Source organism: Falco cherrug, chromosome 9, assembly GCF_023634085.1.
Source record: "Falco cherrug isolate bFalChe1 chromosome 9, bFalChe1.pri, whole genome shotgun sequence".
Lineage (NCBI taxonomy): Eukaryota > Metazoa > Chordata > Aves > Falconiformes > Falconidae > Falco > Falco cherrug.
Genome location: NC_073705.1, coordinates 10,652,657 through 10,665,400, shown reverse-complemented (window position 1 = coordinate 10,665,400; position 12,744 = coordinate 10,652,657). Strand labels below are relative to the sequence as shown.

Sequence of the window (12,744 nt, the reverse complement as noted above, 5' to 3'; positions counted from 1 at the left end):
CCAAACAGTGCAGAACAGCCCTGTTCTTCTTGGAAGACTGAGGTGCCTGGCTGTCCTTAACCCTGCTAGAGGCCAAACTGCACGGTGGCTGCCTGAATGTCCTTATGCATCCTGGCTGGATGCGTCTTTGATCAGTTTTGTGAAAGCCATTTCAAGTGGGACTCGGTCCACTGGGCACAAGGGGGCTGGAGATAAGGGTCTTTGGGTGAAGAGGGGGCCGGCTGTGTTTTCATGCCCCTCTAGTCTTGTCTCGTGGGAAGGGGTCAATTGCTGGAGAACCAGGTCTCCACATACCTTCAAAAATATTCCTTGCTAAAGCTAAAGGTACAGACAATCTTTTCGTTGAAAGCCTTGGGGAAATGCTGATTTTTGGGGCCAGAAGATCTTAAGAGCTTGTGTACCCCTTGCAGGTAGCATCAGCCATAGATCTTCAGCTGGAAACTTCTATGCTTTCTGGTTGGGTTGCTTTCTGAATGGCATGCATCTTGTCGGTAAGTTAGGTGGGAGCAAGACTGTGTCCTGATCAGGTTTTCCAGTGCTTCAGTTCACCCTCAGCATAACACGTGTGGAGTCTTTTAACTGTTCCAGGTTTCAAAGGGGATTTGTGTCACTCAGTGGCCAGTTGTGAGTACCTATACTTGCCTGTGCCAAGAACCCGCTGTCCTCTTGGATCGTCTTGAGTTCCCATTTGCAGGATCTTACTGTCCTTGTCCCTATTCCTTGGCATTTTCCCCTCAGCAAAAGGATACCTTAGCTGTCGGCCCTCTCGTGACTTTCCATTGTATTTAAATCTCCGGAGGAAGCGGATATCCCAGATTTTAGATCTTTCCTAAGGTTTCTTTCATACCTGGCAGGGGATAGGTTTGCAATCAGAGCAGCTAAATTGAAGCTGGGATTGCAGTCCCGGGTGTGACCCTGGCCCTGTGAGCACGGTGCCATGGCAGGAGGGCAGGATTTCGGCCAGGTCTGTGGCTCACAGATGTCCTTGTTGGCAGCAGCATAATAAACACTTAAATTTGCAAAGTGAAAACGATTTATCCTGCCAGTAACTTACCCTGAGCTTTTTAAGTCTTACTTTCTGGGCTGTATTTATTTATTTCATTCTATGAAAAACATGTTTGTGCTCAAATGAAATGCAAGTATCCCTTTATCCCTGCTGCGTAATTTACTTTAATTTGCCTTCCTGTGGAGAGAGGAATTCGCCTCCCTGATTCTGTTTTATTCTATTTTTTTTCCAACAGAAAATTGTCTTTTTGACTGGAGAGATCAAATATATTGGGATTAGCTTGAGGGAAACAGCCCAGCTTAGACTAGATGTTCTCATGAATGTGAGAATGTCTATGAAAAGCTAATTGCTATTTTGTGTAATGATGGCATCCAGGCAGAGCCAGAGCTGTTGGCTGCAGGGCTGTTCCTGACATCCTCACACTGGTGAATGTCGCTGTTTTATCTGTGGGAAACCATCCTCTCACTGGGCAGCAGGAGCTGTGGTCTGTCTTTAGCCTCCTTCCCAGGCTGGGAGTATTCAGGAAATAGTTTTTCCTATTTTTATGTGAGTCAAGAATAAAAAATACTTTTTTTTTTAGGGTTTATATTTTTAGGGATAGGCAAACTAGTACTGGTAAGCAAATCCATTGTGATTTTGCTTAACCTAGTACATTTTCCTAATACTACAAGGTTTGCCAGTGTCTGTTAGAACAAGCCAGGACAGAAGAAAGTCCATTTCTGTTGACCGAGATAAATGCTGAGTAACTCTACTACTAAGGTGTTTTGTTCACCTGGCTTAGGCAAATGGTTTTGTTTAATGTCACCGTTGTTATCTGGATTTACTTTGCATTTTCACCGGGGAGCCGAGGAGCACCCATCCCTCCAGCTGCCGCTGCTGCTGCCGGAGCCAGGCGCAGGCAGGGCAGGTGGAGAGGGCTGAGGGAGCCTTGCACACGCCTGCAGGAGAAACCCACTCAACTTGTGAGATGTAAACCACCTGGGGACTGAAATGATGTGCTGATTTATTGATGAGATGTAGACAACTGGCCATCAGTGAAGCATCAGCACCATTATCAGCAGCACAACAGGTAAACCCCAGTGCTAGATGCTTACAAAATATTGAAAGCACCTACAGATTTCTAAACTTCTGTACCTGATCTCCCTCCCCCCAAGACCAAATCCTGCACGCAGGCACGGGTGCGCAGTCAGCATACACCCCCTGCTCCACTGGGAAGGTGGCTTCCATGGTTTGCAGACCCCAGTGCTGGTGGCACCCTGCTGCCCTGGCATAGATACTTCATTTACAGAGTGATCCCGCTCACAGAACGTTTTTGCACGGAGCTTAGCAAGCAGCAGATAAGCTTTTCCATGCTGCTCCCCAGGGCAAGGCTGCAGCCATCAGGCACTGGGCTTCCTGGTCCAGGGAGGCCCCTGGGGCTGGTCCAACCTCCCACTTATGGGCAGAGGAGGCTGGGGAGAAGCTCTCTGATGATGGGAAGAAAAGTCCTGGAAACAGTGGCAGGAGAGGCAGGTTGGCTGTTCAGCAGGTGAGGGGAGGAAGGGTCTAGTCTTCCCTTTTTTCAGGAAAATCTGCTGTCTGGAAGAGGGGTTTGAAGCCTGGGGTTTGCGTCCTCATAGCGGAGCCTGGGCAGATGCTCGGGGCTCTGTCCAGCTGTGCACAGGTCTGGGAGAGTCAATCTGCCGGCTGGGTGGCCATGGGTGCTGCATTGCTGAGCAAAGGGAATAGATGAACATTGCTGAGCAAAGGGAATAGATGCACATTGCTGCATTGCTGAGCGGAGGGAATAGATGCACATTGCTGCATTGCTGAGCGGAGGGAATAGATGCACATTGCTGCATTGCTGAGCAGGGGGTGGGAGCTGTGGGTGCTGCATTGCTGAACAGAGAGAATAAACCTGCCGCCGCCTGCCTGCTCCTGCCAGCTGCTTCCCCAGGCTGGAGCCAGCTGCAGCGGTGGGGCTGGAGCTGCACGACTGGTTTCGCAGGGTGCATGCACAGGGCTGGTTACGGCCTCTCTGCCGGCCCTGGCAGCTGCTGGAGCATCGCTGGGTGCATGGCATGGCAGCAAGCGCGGGCAGCCCCAGTGAGCCCTGCTGCGGAGCCTGACCCTTCCCTGCAGCGTGCAGGGGCCTCGCTGTGTCTGCAGGTGAGGAAAGTCCAGAGGAAAGCGGTGCCCCAGGTCTGCTTTTCAAAATGACTGCTAATTTCATGTTTTGGACATGGCAAGGAGTAGGTTCCCTGCAGTGCTCTCAGTATCCAAACGTTTCCCGGCTGCCCGTAAGCTGCATCCTTGGTGCTTCTTGCTGCCCGGGGAGCTGGGAGGTGCGTGTTGGCAGCCGGGCACAGAGGATGCTCCTTGCTCACTGCGGGCACAGCCCAAAGCCTGGGGACATGGGCAGTCTCCCCAGAAGGTGGTGGGAGCCAGTGGCTCTGTCTCCCCCCTCCCTGCAGGCAAAGGTGGTCTGGAAGGGGATGAGCCTCCTCCCATGCCCAAGCCTGGTCTCCCCACCATAGGTTGAATTTGAGCTGGGAGCACCAGGGAGCAGGCAGCTGCCTCCGCGCTTTGCCTGCTCAGACAAAAAGCACAGCTCTGCATGCTCTAAACCTTGCTGGTGACATGAGGATGTGCCTTGCCCTGCTGCCTGCGGCTGTGGGCTGGCCCCTGAGACCACCCTGCCTGCTCCCCATCCTTCTCCCACCTTCTCCCCCTCCCTCCCTGCCCCCCTGGCTCCTAGGAAGCCTTCAAATAAATCTTGGCATTTTGAAAGGCTGTTTTCTCCCCCAGCCTATGTGTCAGCACTAATCTGGGGACAAACAGCTGCATTTATAAGAAGAAAATAAAGACTCGGCTCCCACTCAGTGGCATAATGCGAGGGGCCGTTCCCGGCATGCTGGGGATGCTGCAGGGATTCTTTACTGGACAAAGAAGCAATTGATGAACTAGGTCATGGCGGGAGGAGATGGTACGTGGGAAAAGCGCTGAACAGAGAGGCCTCTGAAAAGGAAACCATTCCCTGTGGAAGAGGCAGCCCCAGGCAGCCTGCCTTGCCCAAGGGGACCTGTCACGCCTGTGCCCTGGTCACCCTGCAGGCAGAAGGAGGTGGCTGGGGACCAGGGCACCTGCAGGTGTGCTGCTTTGCAAAGGACAGGCTCCTCTTTTGTTACTGAAGGGTGCTAAAGAGAAGGGAGAAGCTTTCAGAGCCTTCTGGGTGTGTCTTTGGAGACTAGAGCATCGTTTGGGGTACCCGCCACAGCTCTGCCAGCTGAGTGACTGGCGCTCCAGGGTGAGGTTGTGGCTTGCTGTGTTGCTGTTTCGCTAGCCACACAACAGGAGAGGGCAAACCTGTGTCCCAGGATCAGGGGCAGGAGTGGGTAAACCCTGAGAGTGCCCCCTCAGTGATGGGTCTGATGCTCAGGGAGACCCTTTGCCATTCCTTCTCCATGTTTCCTTGGTGGTTTAGGGTCAGCAGGATCTGTCAGCCCCTGTTAGCATCCCCTTATGCCCTGGCCAGTCGTGCAGGAGCTCCTCTGTGTCTTGCTGATGGAGTGTGAAGCACCACTTGCTTGGCCTGGAGCTGCAGCCCTGCATGCTGAGCAATAAAAGCCTTTTGCTGCACCTGTCCACCAGCTTGTGCCAGTGCCTTGCCCTGCTGCGCCTGTGCCCCAAGCCCTGCCACAGCTGGGCCACTTTGTATGCCAGAGGGTTCCTTGCAGAACCTGGAGGAATCATTCCTGTGGGAAGGTAATGCCTTCGGTGACAGAACCAGAGCAGGGTGGCTTTGGCAGTGCTGAGCGTGATGGATGTAGGTCCTGTCCCCTGCTTCTGCAGGAGCCTCTTCCCTTGTGCCAGCGTGTGGTGCCTGGATGCGGGCAGGATGGGAGGGGGCCGGCCACGGTGCGTTTCAGATGGTGCTGGCTGTCAGGAGCAGTGACTGCCCCAAGGCAAAATGCTCCAGGCAGGTCCCTGCAGCTGCATCCCATCCTGGGATATTGCTTGGTTACCTGTCCTTGGGTCTGAGCAGGGCTAAAGCTGTGGCCCTGTAACCTCTTTGATGTGCCCTGCCTGATCTGAGTGCTCTCCACCGATCGTGGCCGTGGGCTCCCCTGTTCATGACAGCCCACTGTCCTGCTGATGTTTGCCATGCAATTAGGTAGGAGCCTGTGTGTCATGCTGATTTTGCTTGATCTGTGCTTGATCCGTCATGGTCCATGACTGGAATCCTGCAGTCTGTGTGGGACTGCCCTGTGGTGGCAGCTTTGGGGTCTGGCTGCTTTCAGAAGTTTGTGCTGTTGTTCACCTGTGTTGCAGCATCTCAGCCTGGAGCTCGCCTGCTGCTCGCGTCGGGGATCCCTGCCCCACAGCTCGGCTCGAATTCCTGCCCTGCTTAGCCCTGCCACCACATCCATCTGTCCCGGTTTGGCAGCTCTTTTTGGATGTGGGCTGGGCTGTGGGTGGATGAGGTGACTGGTGCAAATATTTCATGCATGGCTTAGTGCAGATTTTGCCTCACCCTGTAGATGGAAAGTAGCCGTGAAATAATCCACGGGGTCAAGGGATGCTGGTGCAGCTCCTTGTCTGGTGCAAGACCTTGGTCAGAAATGTAGGGAGGGCAGAGCTTAGCTTTGTTTCAGCTGGCAACATTGAAGAATTACCCTTTATTGACCATTGTCTCATCTGGTTACAGTCTGACAAAGCAGCTCGCCAGGGCTCAGCAATCTGAGCACATGCCATGAGTGGAAGGTGCTCAGACAGCTTTGTAGCATACCAACGGTTATTTACAGTTATCCAGGAGCAGACGCCTTACTTGCCTTGCTCAGGGTGTCAGAAGACCATTTTCCACTGGATTTGCCTCTCCTGCATTTTTCTAAGTAACTAGATGTGGGAGAAGGGAAAGGATAGCATGTGGCTTTGGGGGGGTGGGAGCCTGGTGCTGTAAAAGGCAGGAAGGGGAATGGAAGGAGGGGGGGCTGGCAAGGGAACTGTGAGAATCAGAGCAGTGGAACACGAGCAAAGGCACTGGGGGCTTGGAGTCAAATTCAGGATACACAGACAGGAGGAGGGTTGCTGGGGCATTTCCTTGTTCTGTGATTCTTTTGGGCTTGTAAGGAACTGTAGGAACTTAGAAGGAACTTAGAAGGAACCTGCCAAGTGAGCACCCTTTTAAGATTGTTTCCTGCTAGCACATCAAGCTATGACCCGCTGTCTGCAACAGTAGCTAAGCCCTGTCTAGAGCTCTGGGCTAATGGATGTGACCTTAGGATGTGGCACATGACCCGTGCTAAAAGCCTAATTTAGACACGGTGGCTTTTAACCCAATATAAGCTGGCTAAGCAAGACCGAGTCCTCTGGACTTCTCCTGGGCTGCACTATCGTGTGTTGAAGGTGATGCATCCTATCTACCGGAAACCTTTGGAAAGTATAAGTGAGTATATGCTAATTTGCCACCTTTAAGTCCTAGTCTGAAGAAGTCTGAACACAACCTGCATAAGGCAGGCTTAAGTCCACGATGATTTATCCAGGAGACAGTGCTTGTGGCTGCTTCCAGCGGAACGTGTGCTGCAAGCTGCATCATCTCAGTGCCTTGTCTCCTTTCCCTCTGTTCCTGAGGCTTTGTCCAGTACTGGCCTCTAGTGCAGGTGTTTGTCTGATGTCCAAACACTGCTGCTGGCTCACTGTGTACTACTCTGTGTTTTAGCCACTGCCCCCATGATGTGCGAGGCAGGGCTGATCGCACCGGAGCCCTCCGGCCCCATGCAGTACTATGGTGAGTCATCGGACACCTACTACCACATGGACCGCTGGCAGAGGCTGCGCACGGCTGTCAGGAAGCTGGAGTTCTGGGAAAACTTCAACGCCGAGCTGATAGGCAGCGGCTTCTTCTCCAAGGTCTACAAGGTAAATGACATGCAGGCAGCCCACAACCTGCGTGAGAGCGGCTGAGCAGCTGCTGAGGCTGTGTAGATGGTGCCTCACCTGAGGAACCTGCCCTTGAGTTATTTCCTCATCTTGGTCCCTCCCAGCTCACTCTGGCAGGTTGGGTGACGGAGGAAAGGGCACCCCGCTCTGCACACCCAGCACATTGCCTTTGATGCACATCTCCCCTTCCACAGGGACAAAGGACATGGGAGGACTTGGTCAGTCAGCGTCTACTGGTACTGTCATCTGGCCATACAACAGGCTTGTCAGGGAGCTAAACTGAGTGTTGAATGAGATTAGCAGGTATTTATGCTCTGTGCAGGTTTTGTTATCAAAGCTATAGGAAAATATATAGAGAAAAAGGATGTAAAATTGAGCTGCATTTGCTTCCCAGAATACCTGCCACCCACACCCCGTGGAGACACCAGTGCTGTCACCCTTCTCCAGCTGCTGCCCTGCACTGCAGTGGTGCTGGGGAGGAGCAGGGGACCTGGGACAGGAGGCTGCTGCTGCATCCGTCCACATCTGCCTCTGCTGCCTTCATGTCCAGAGACCCATGGCTCCCTGCAAGCCAGTGTATGATGATGGGGATGTTAAATCATCTGAGCAAAACTGCTTTGCTCACCGGGGCTGTTGTGAGTCGCTCCCTGCACAAGGCTCCACTGGTGTGGGAGTTTGTTTAACTCTGAGCAAGCAAAGGAGCCAGGGTGCTCCTGGCTTTACTTCCCCCCCCCCCCCCCCCCCCCCGGCCCAGTGCTGCTCCTCAGCCGGGAGTTAAGCCGCTGCTTGTCTGGGGTGAGTGGACAGGTCCTGGGGCTCTTTCCCTGCAGCCCCCAGCCATCACTGCTCTGCGAGCAGCAAAGCGAAGGAGGTGCTTCACATCAGGAACTGAGACTCAGCCTCCACCTCTGAGGGCAAAGATGGTCAGCTTTGCCCACTTTATCTCTCCTCCCAGCAGCCCCCCAGAATGTGGCTGCTGGCACTGGTCTTGGTTGTTGGGACGTGACACAGACCCAGTGCAAACCAATTGGACCTGACTTCATCATTGCCTCCAGCTCCTCAGCTTGAGCAGCCCTGTGATAAAACATCACGACTGCGCATTTCCCCTGGGCCAGCATGAGATGCTTCTGCCAGAGAAGTACTCTGACATATTCTGGGTGAGATCCTTGGCTGGCGTAAGCACATGTGGCCAGTGGAAACTAATGGAGCCAGGCTGGCAGGATTTGGCCATGGAACTGCAGAAACTATGTGAGTCGGATAGATAAGTGCACATTGCTTGCTCAAGGCTCTGTTTCTTCCTCTACGGCATCGGGGCTTGGTGCTGTGATAAATTAAAGCCTTTGGGTGAACTTCAGGCCCAGGGCCAGTGCACTAATGCTGTTCGAGGGGAATCTCCGGCCAAAGGTCTGCGGCGGCTCTTTGCAAACTGGAGCGACACATGACAAATACCTCTCCCCACCACAGCCTCCCACTGGAAACTGCTTTCCCCACCTACGTGGTGTGCTGTTGCCATCACTTTCTCTTTTCTTTATCTAGCAGATTTTCATAGTAACAGTTGCTGTTTCCTCCGTGTGTGACATTTTCCTCCTGCCCTGGCAGTGAATGAAATTCCAGCAGTAGGCAGGCTGGAGACAGGGATCTTGAATGAAAATGAAATAACTTCTTAAAGTCGAAGCAGAAAAAGAAATGCGAAAAAAAATGAAGTTTGAATGAAATGCTATGGGGCAAATAGTCAGAAGACAGTGGAGGAGGATTTGGGACAAGGACAGTCCTTTGCAGGGGCTTGACATTTGTCTGGGATTCGAGCTGAATGCCCTGATGACTCATGGTCCTCTTGGGTCAGCCAGTGCCCTGTGGACCCGTAGTCCTGAACAGCAGCGCTCCTGCTGTGAAGCATCACTGGTGATTGTCCTTTGAAGGTCTTTGCCAACAGATGCTCTCTTCCAAAGCGCTCCCGCAGCAAGGACGTGGACTCCCCGGTGTTCTGGCACTGCCTCTGTGGGCTGCCTGTTGGTTTTGCCATCCTTTATCCTTCAGTTAAGCCCCTTCTCAAGAGTTGTTATATGTGGGTTGGCTGAGGAAGGAGGATTCGCTTGGTTCTACTTGGTGACTCAGATTCAAGAGGTCTGGGCACAGCCTCCTGCCCTGCGGGTTATGTATTGCACGGCCTGGGCACAAGGTGCTTTCTCTCTTTCTCTGCCTTAGTTTTCTGATGTGCAATAAGGAGTTATTCAGGAGTGAGTATCTCTTGGGGAAAGCATAAATCTTCTTTTGTTGGCAGCTCTCTCATGCATAGGGTGCTCAAAAAGCAGAAGAGAAATGCAGCGTGACTTTTTTCCAAAGCTGGTGTAAGGCATTGTCCAAAGGGAGCCTCTGAGCAACCTCTTTCTCGGTTGGCCCTCAAAAAGCTTCACGCACATTAGGAAGCCCAGTCCCACTCCCTGTCCGCTTGCAACTTTCCAGGGCCAGATTTGCATCTTTATTTCTCTGCTCAAGGCTGGCACCAAGTCTGTACCCTTCATCACCTGTTAGCATGAAGTGAGAATACCTTGGAGGCTGCTCTGCCCTTGTCTGGTTCTCACACTGATCCAGGACAAAACCAGACACTTTGTGTGATTCAGGGTGAGCCAAGGGCTGTTCCAACTTGGCCAGAGCAAAGTCTTAGGGCCTGTGGTCTTAAAGAGACCTTCTGAGCCCACTACCTTTCTTTGCCCATCTCTCCCACTACTCTTTTTTTTTTTTGGGGGGTGGGGTGGGGTGGGGTGGTGTCTACCTTTCCTTTTCAGTCATTTGTTCTCCAGACCAAGCTGGTCTCTGCATTGCCCTGTGGCCAGGAACACCTCCAGCACTCGCTGACTCCACCAGCCCAAGTACATCCAGCTGGGATGTGCAACCTGGCCTGGAAGCTCAGTGTGGCTCGTTGTCTCCACCAGAGTTTGTGCAGAGCTGGTAGGTCTGGCTGAAACTCAGTATTAGCTCTTCTGAAAGTTCTTCAGATCTTCCAGATTTCAGCTGCTCCCAGTGCTCCGTCCTGGGCATTGGAGCACTCACAGGCTTTGGGTAAAGATGACTGATATCATCTTTTATATTTACCTCTGTGCAATTACAGTTAATAATCTGTTACATCTGACTTGTGACGCAGTCTGTGGCTATGAAGTCCCACGGGGTGAGGGTGGCAGAGCCCTGGCTTCCTTACAACCTGCTCAAGTAGGGAGGCAGTTATTCCAGAGATAACATCAACTGTCAGGTGGTGTTCTTTCAGAAAGGAAGCAGCAGTTCACCGTGCTCCCAAGACAATTTGTTTTGTGACCCTGATCATAATGAACCTTTCTCTCCTTCCAGCCCAGCCAGGTCTTACATGCAGTTCTTTGTTCTCCTCACCTGGGCTGGTAACCTCATCCCTGAAGTGATCATCACAGAGAGCAGTGGGTGACACTTTGGGATTCAGAGGGCTGCTCTTAAGCCAGCTCATGCTGTGTCTAAAGTATTTTTCCCTTTAAAAAAAAGAAACAAAACCCCACAAACCTCAAAATAAGAGAAAATTAAACAGGCGGCTGGATTCTCTGCTAGCCCTGGCAGAGCTGTCAGGACATCAGTATGGATCACAGCTGATCTCCTTAAAACAGATGTTAATTGAGGATGGAAAGGTTAAAGTACCACAGTGCTCTGTGATGTGGTCTGGAAGCTGCTGTTTGGATTGTCAGGCCAGATAACAGGAGCTGCAGCGCAGGCCCTGGATGGTCCCATCAGGGTTGAGCACCAGGGGACCCCTGCATGTCCTGCAGCCTGCCTGACACCCCTGCCGTCAGTACTGCCCAGCCTTGGTGCCTCCACAGGGGACAGTAAATTTCCTCTTAAAAAACCCTACTCAGTCTGGTCAGTGTTCTGAGGAGGGGGAAAAGCATTTTGCTTTCTGTTCTTTACCTTCCAGTACCCCTGCTTGGGGGAAGCCCTGGGAGCAAATCCCTGGTGGTGGTCCATAGCAGAGGTCCGGGTTAGCTTGCGGCTGGGTAGCAGCCACGGGACCTCCGTCCTGGGATGGGGGGAGAGATGAGCTGGCTCTGTGCTCTTTGTTGTGCCTGTCTGACAGCCCAGGTGGAGGGGACGCGGGCTCTGGGCAGGGGCGCAGAAGGAGCTGGGGGTGAGGAGCGTGGCCAACAGCCTTGTGCAGTGGTCAGACCCAGGTAGGAAGGAGGGATGGAGATGTGAGGCAGGCTGTGGTTGGGAAAGGATGTTGAATGCAAGGAGGTCAGCTCTGCGGTAACCCAGTGTGGGCTGAGAAACTGCTCCCACCCAAGGAACATGCAGAGCAAAGAAATAGTGTTGTGATATGTTGGGACAGGAGGGACCTAGGTGTCCCCAGCCACCCAGGCAGGCATCCCTGGAGTGGAGCTTATGTGGCAGGGACAGCACCTTGCACTTGTGCAAATGACTGCAAAGCTCTGGGCAGCAGGGAAATGAGATTCAGGCCTTGGGAAGGGATGCTGTTGTCCAGAGGGGCTGGCAGACCTCTGGAAGCTAAGGGATGTCCTGCTCCAACCTTGACTCCAGGTGACCCAGGCTGCTGCTTGTAAAGTGATGGTGGTGAAGATCTACAAGAACAACGTGGACCAAGAAGTGATTGTGCGTGAGATCAGCCTGCTGCAGAAGCTGTCCCACCCCAACATCGTCAGGTGGGCACATCCTCTGGACATGAGCGGTGGGCACTGACAGGAGCTGGCGGTGGCTTGGTGTCTCTAAGGTAGCTCTGCAGTGAGGAATTCAGCTGAACCTTGATGGCTTCTTTTCTTTTTTTTTTTTTTTTTAATGTGTTCTTCTGCACAGGTACCTTGGGATATGTGTGAAGGATGACAAGCTGTACCCCATTCTGGAGGTAAAGGTTTCTTACTTATAAGTGTGCTGTAGGCAGGCAAAGACCCTGCGGCTCTTTGGCAGGGAGGATGGCAGATGTCCTGTAATGCATGTCTACGCCTCTCTGACTCCTGTGCCTGTGAGTGGCTCTGGACTAGCAAGATTGCCTCGAAAGGGCTTCTGGTCCTTTCTGCCCCACAGCTGGTCGCAGCTGGAGTGGGGCACAGCCACTGCAGGGCCGTGAGATTCAGGCAGGTTAGCCAAAAAATGTTTCAGGTTGGCGTAGTACCACCAAAGGGCTGGAATGGGAGAGCCAGGGATGGAGGGCAGGAGTAGAAAGTAAAATAGACTGAGAGTGGCAGGACCTCCAGTGGCTCTGGAATGGTCTAATGGAAAAGCCTGGGCTGGTACTGGGGAGGTCCCACCTTGTTGCTACACTACCAGTGCCAGAAGGGGGTCCCTGAGCCACTGCCAGGCATTTTGGCTTCTAGTTCACTCCCCGTGAGTGAGGACCATGCACCATCCCTGCGGTGGGGCAGAGCCCAGAGACTGGCAGTCGCTTGCTGTACCAGGAGGGGTATTTGCACCTGGAGGGGCCCCTTCGTTTGCATTCCCACCCTCCATCCCAAAGGAGAGGCTCCTGGGTTAGCGAGGGAGAGTCCAGCTCAGCACCCGGGATGCTCCGGGGAGTTTTTGTCTATGTTCACAGTATGTGAATGGGGGTTGCCTGGAAGAGCTCCTGGCCAGCAAAGACATTGCTTTGACGTGGAAGGAAAAAGTGGACTTAGCTTCTGACATCACCAGAGGCATGATCTACCTGCACTCCAAAAACATCTACCACCGGGATCTCAACTCCAAGGTATGCAGCTGGGAAGGGGTCCTCACCCCCAGACTGCTGAAGATGACTGTGTAGGGGACCGTACAGGGACCCCTTAGAGCTGTAACCAGAAGGCCACAGGCCTCCTGCT

General features: G+C 53.0%; 1 protein-coding gene across 2 annotated transcripts in view; it reads left to right on the top strand.

The window, feature by feature from the left end:
• The window catches only part of LOC102051993 (dual specificity testis-specific protein kinase 2-like), a 32,084-nt gene that overhangs the window by 10,675 nt on the left and 8,665 nt on the right, over positions 1 to 12,744 (top strand). Inside the window, exons 1-5 of one of the 2 annotated variants that reach the window (XM_014282270.3) lie at positions 5,953 to 6,431; positions 6,705 to 6,904; positions 11,477 to 11,598; positions 11,750 to 11,798; positions 12,486 to 12,635. In XM_014282270.3, the coding sequence (XP_014137745.3) occupies positions 6,395 to 6,431; positions 6,705 to 6,904; positions 11,477 to 11,598; positions 11,750 to 11,798; positions 12,486 to 12,635 (558 nt within the window). In that variant the 5' untranslated portion in view covers positions 5,953 to 6,394. Of the gene's footprint in view, positions 1 to 5,952; positions 6,432 to 6,704; positions 6,905 to 11,476; positions 11,599 to 11,749; positions 11,799 to 12,485; positions 12,636 to 12,744 lie in introns of those variants that run through there. The other variant, XM_055721124.1, reaches the window with a different exon arrangement.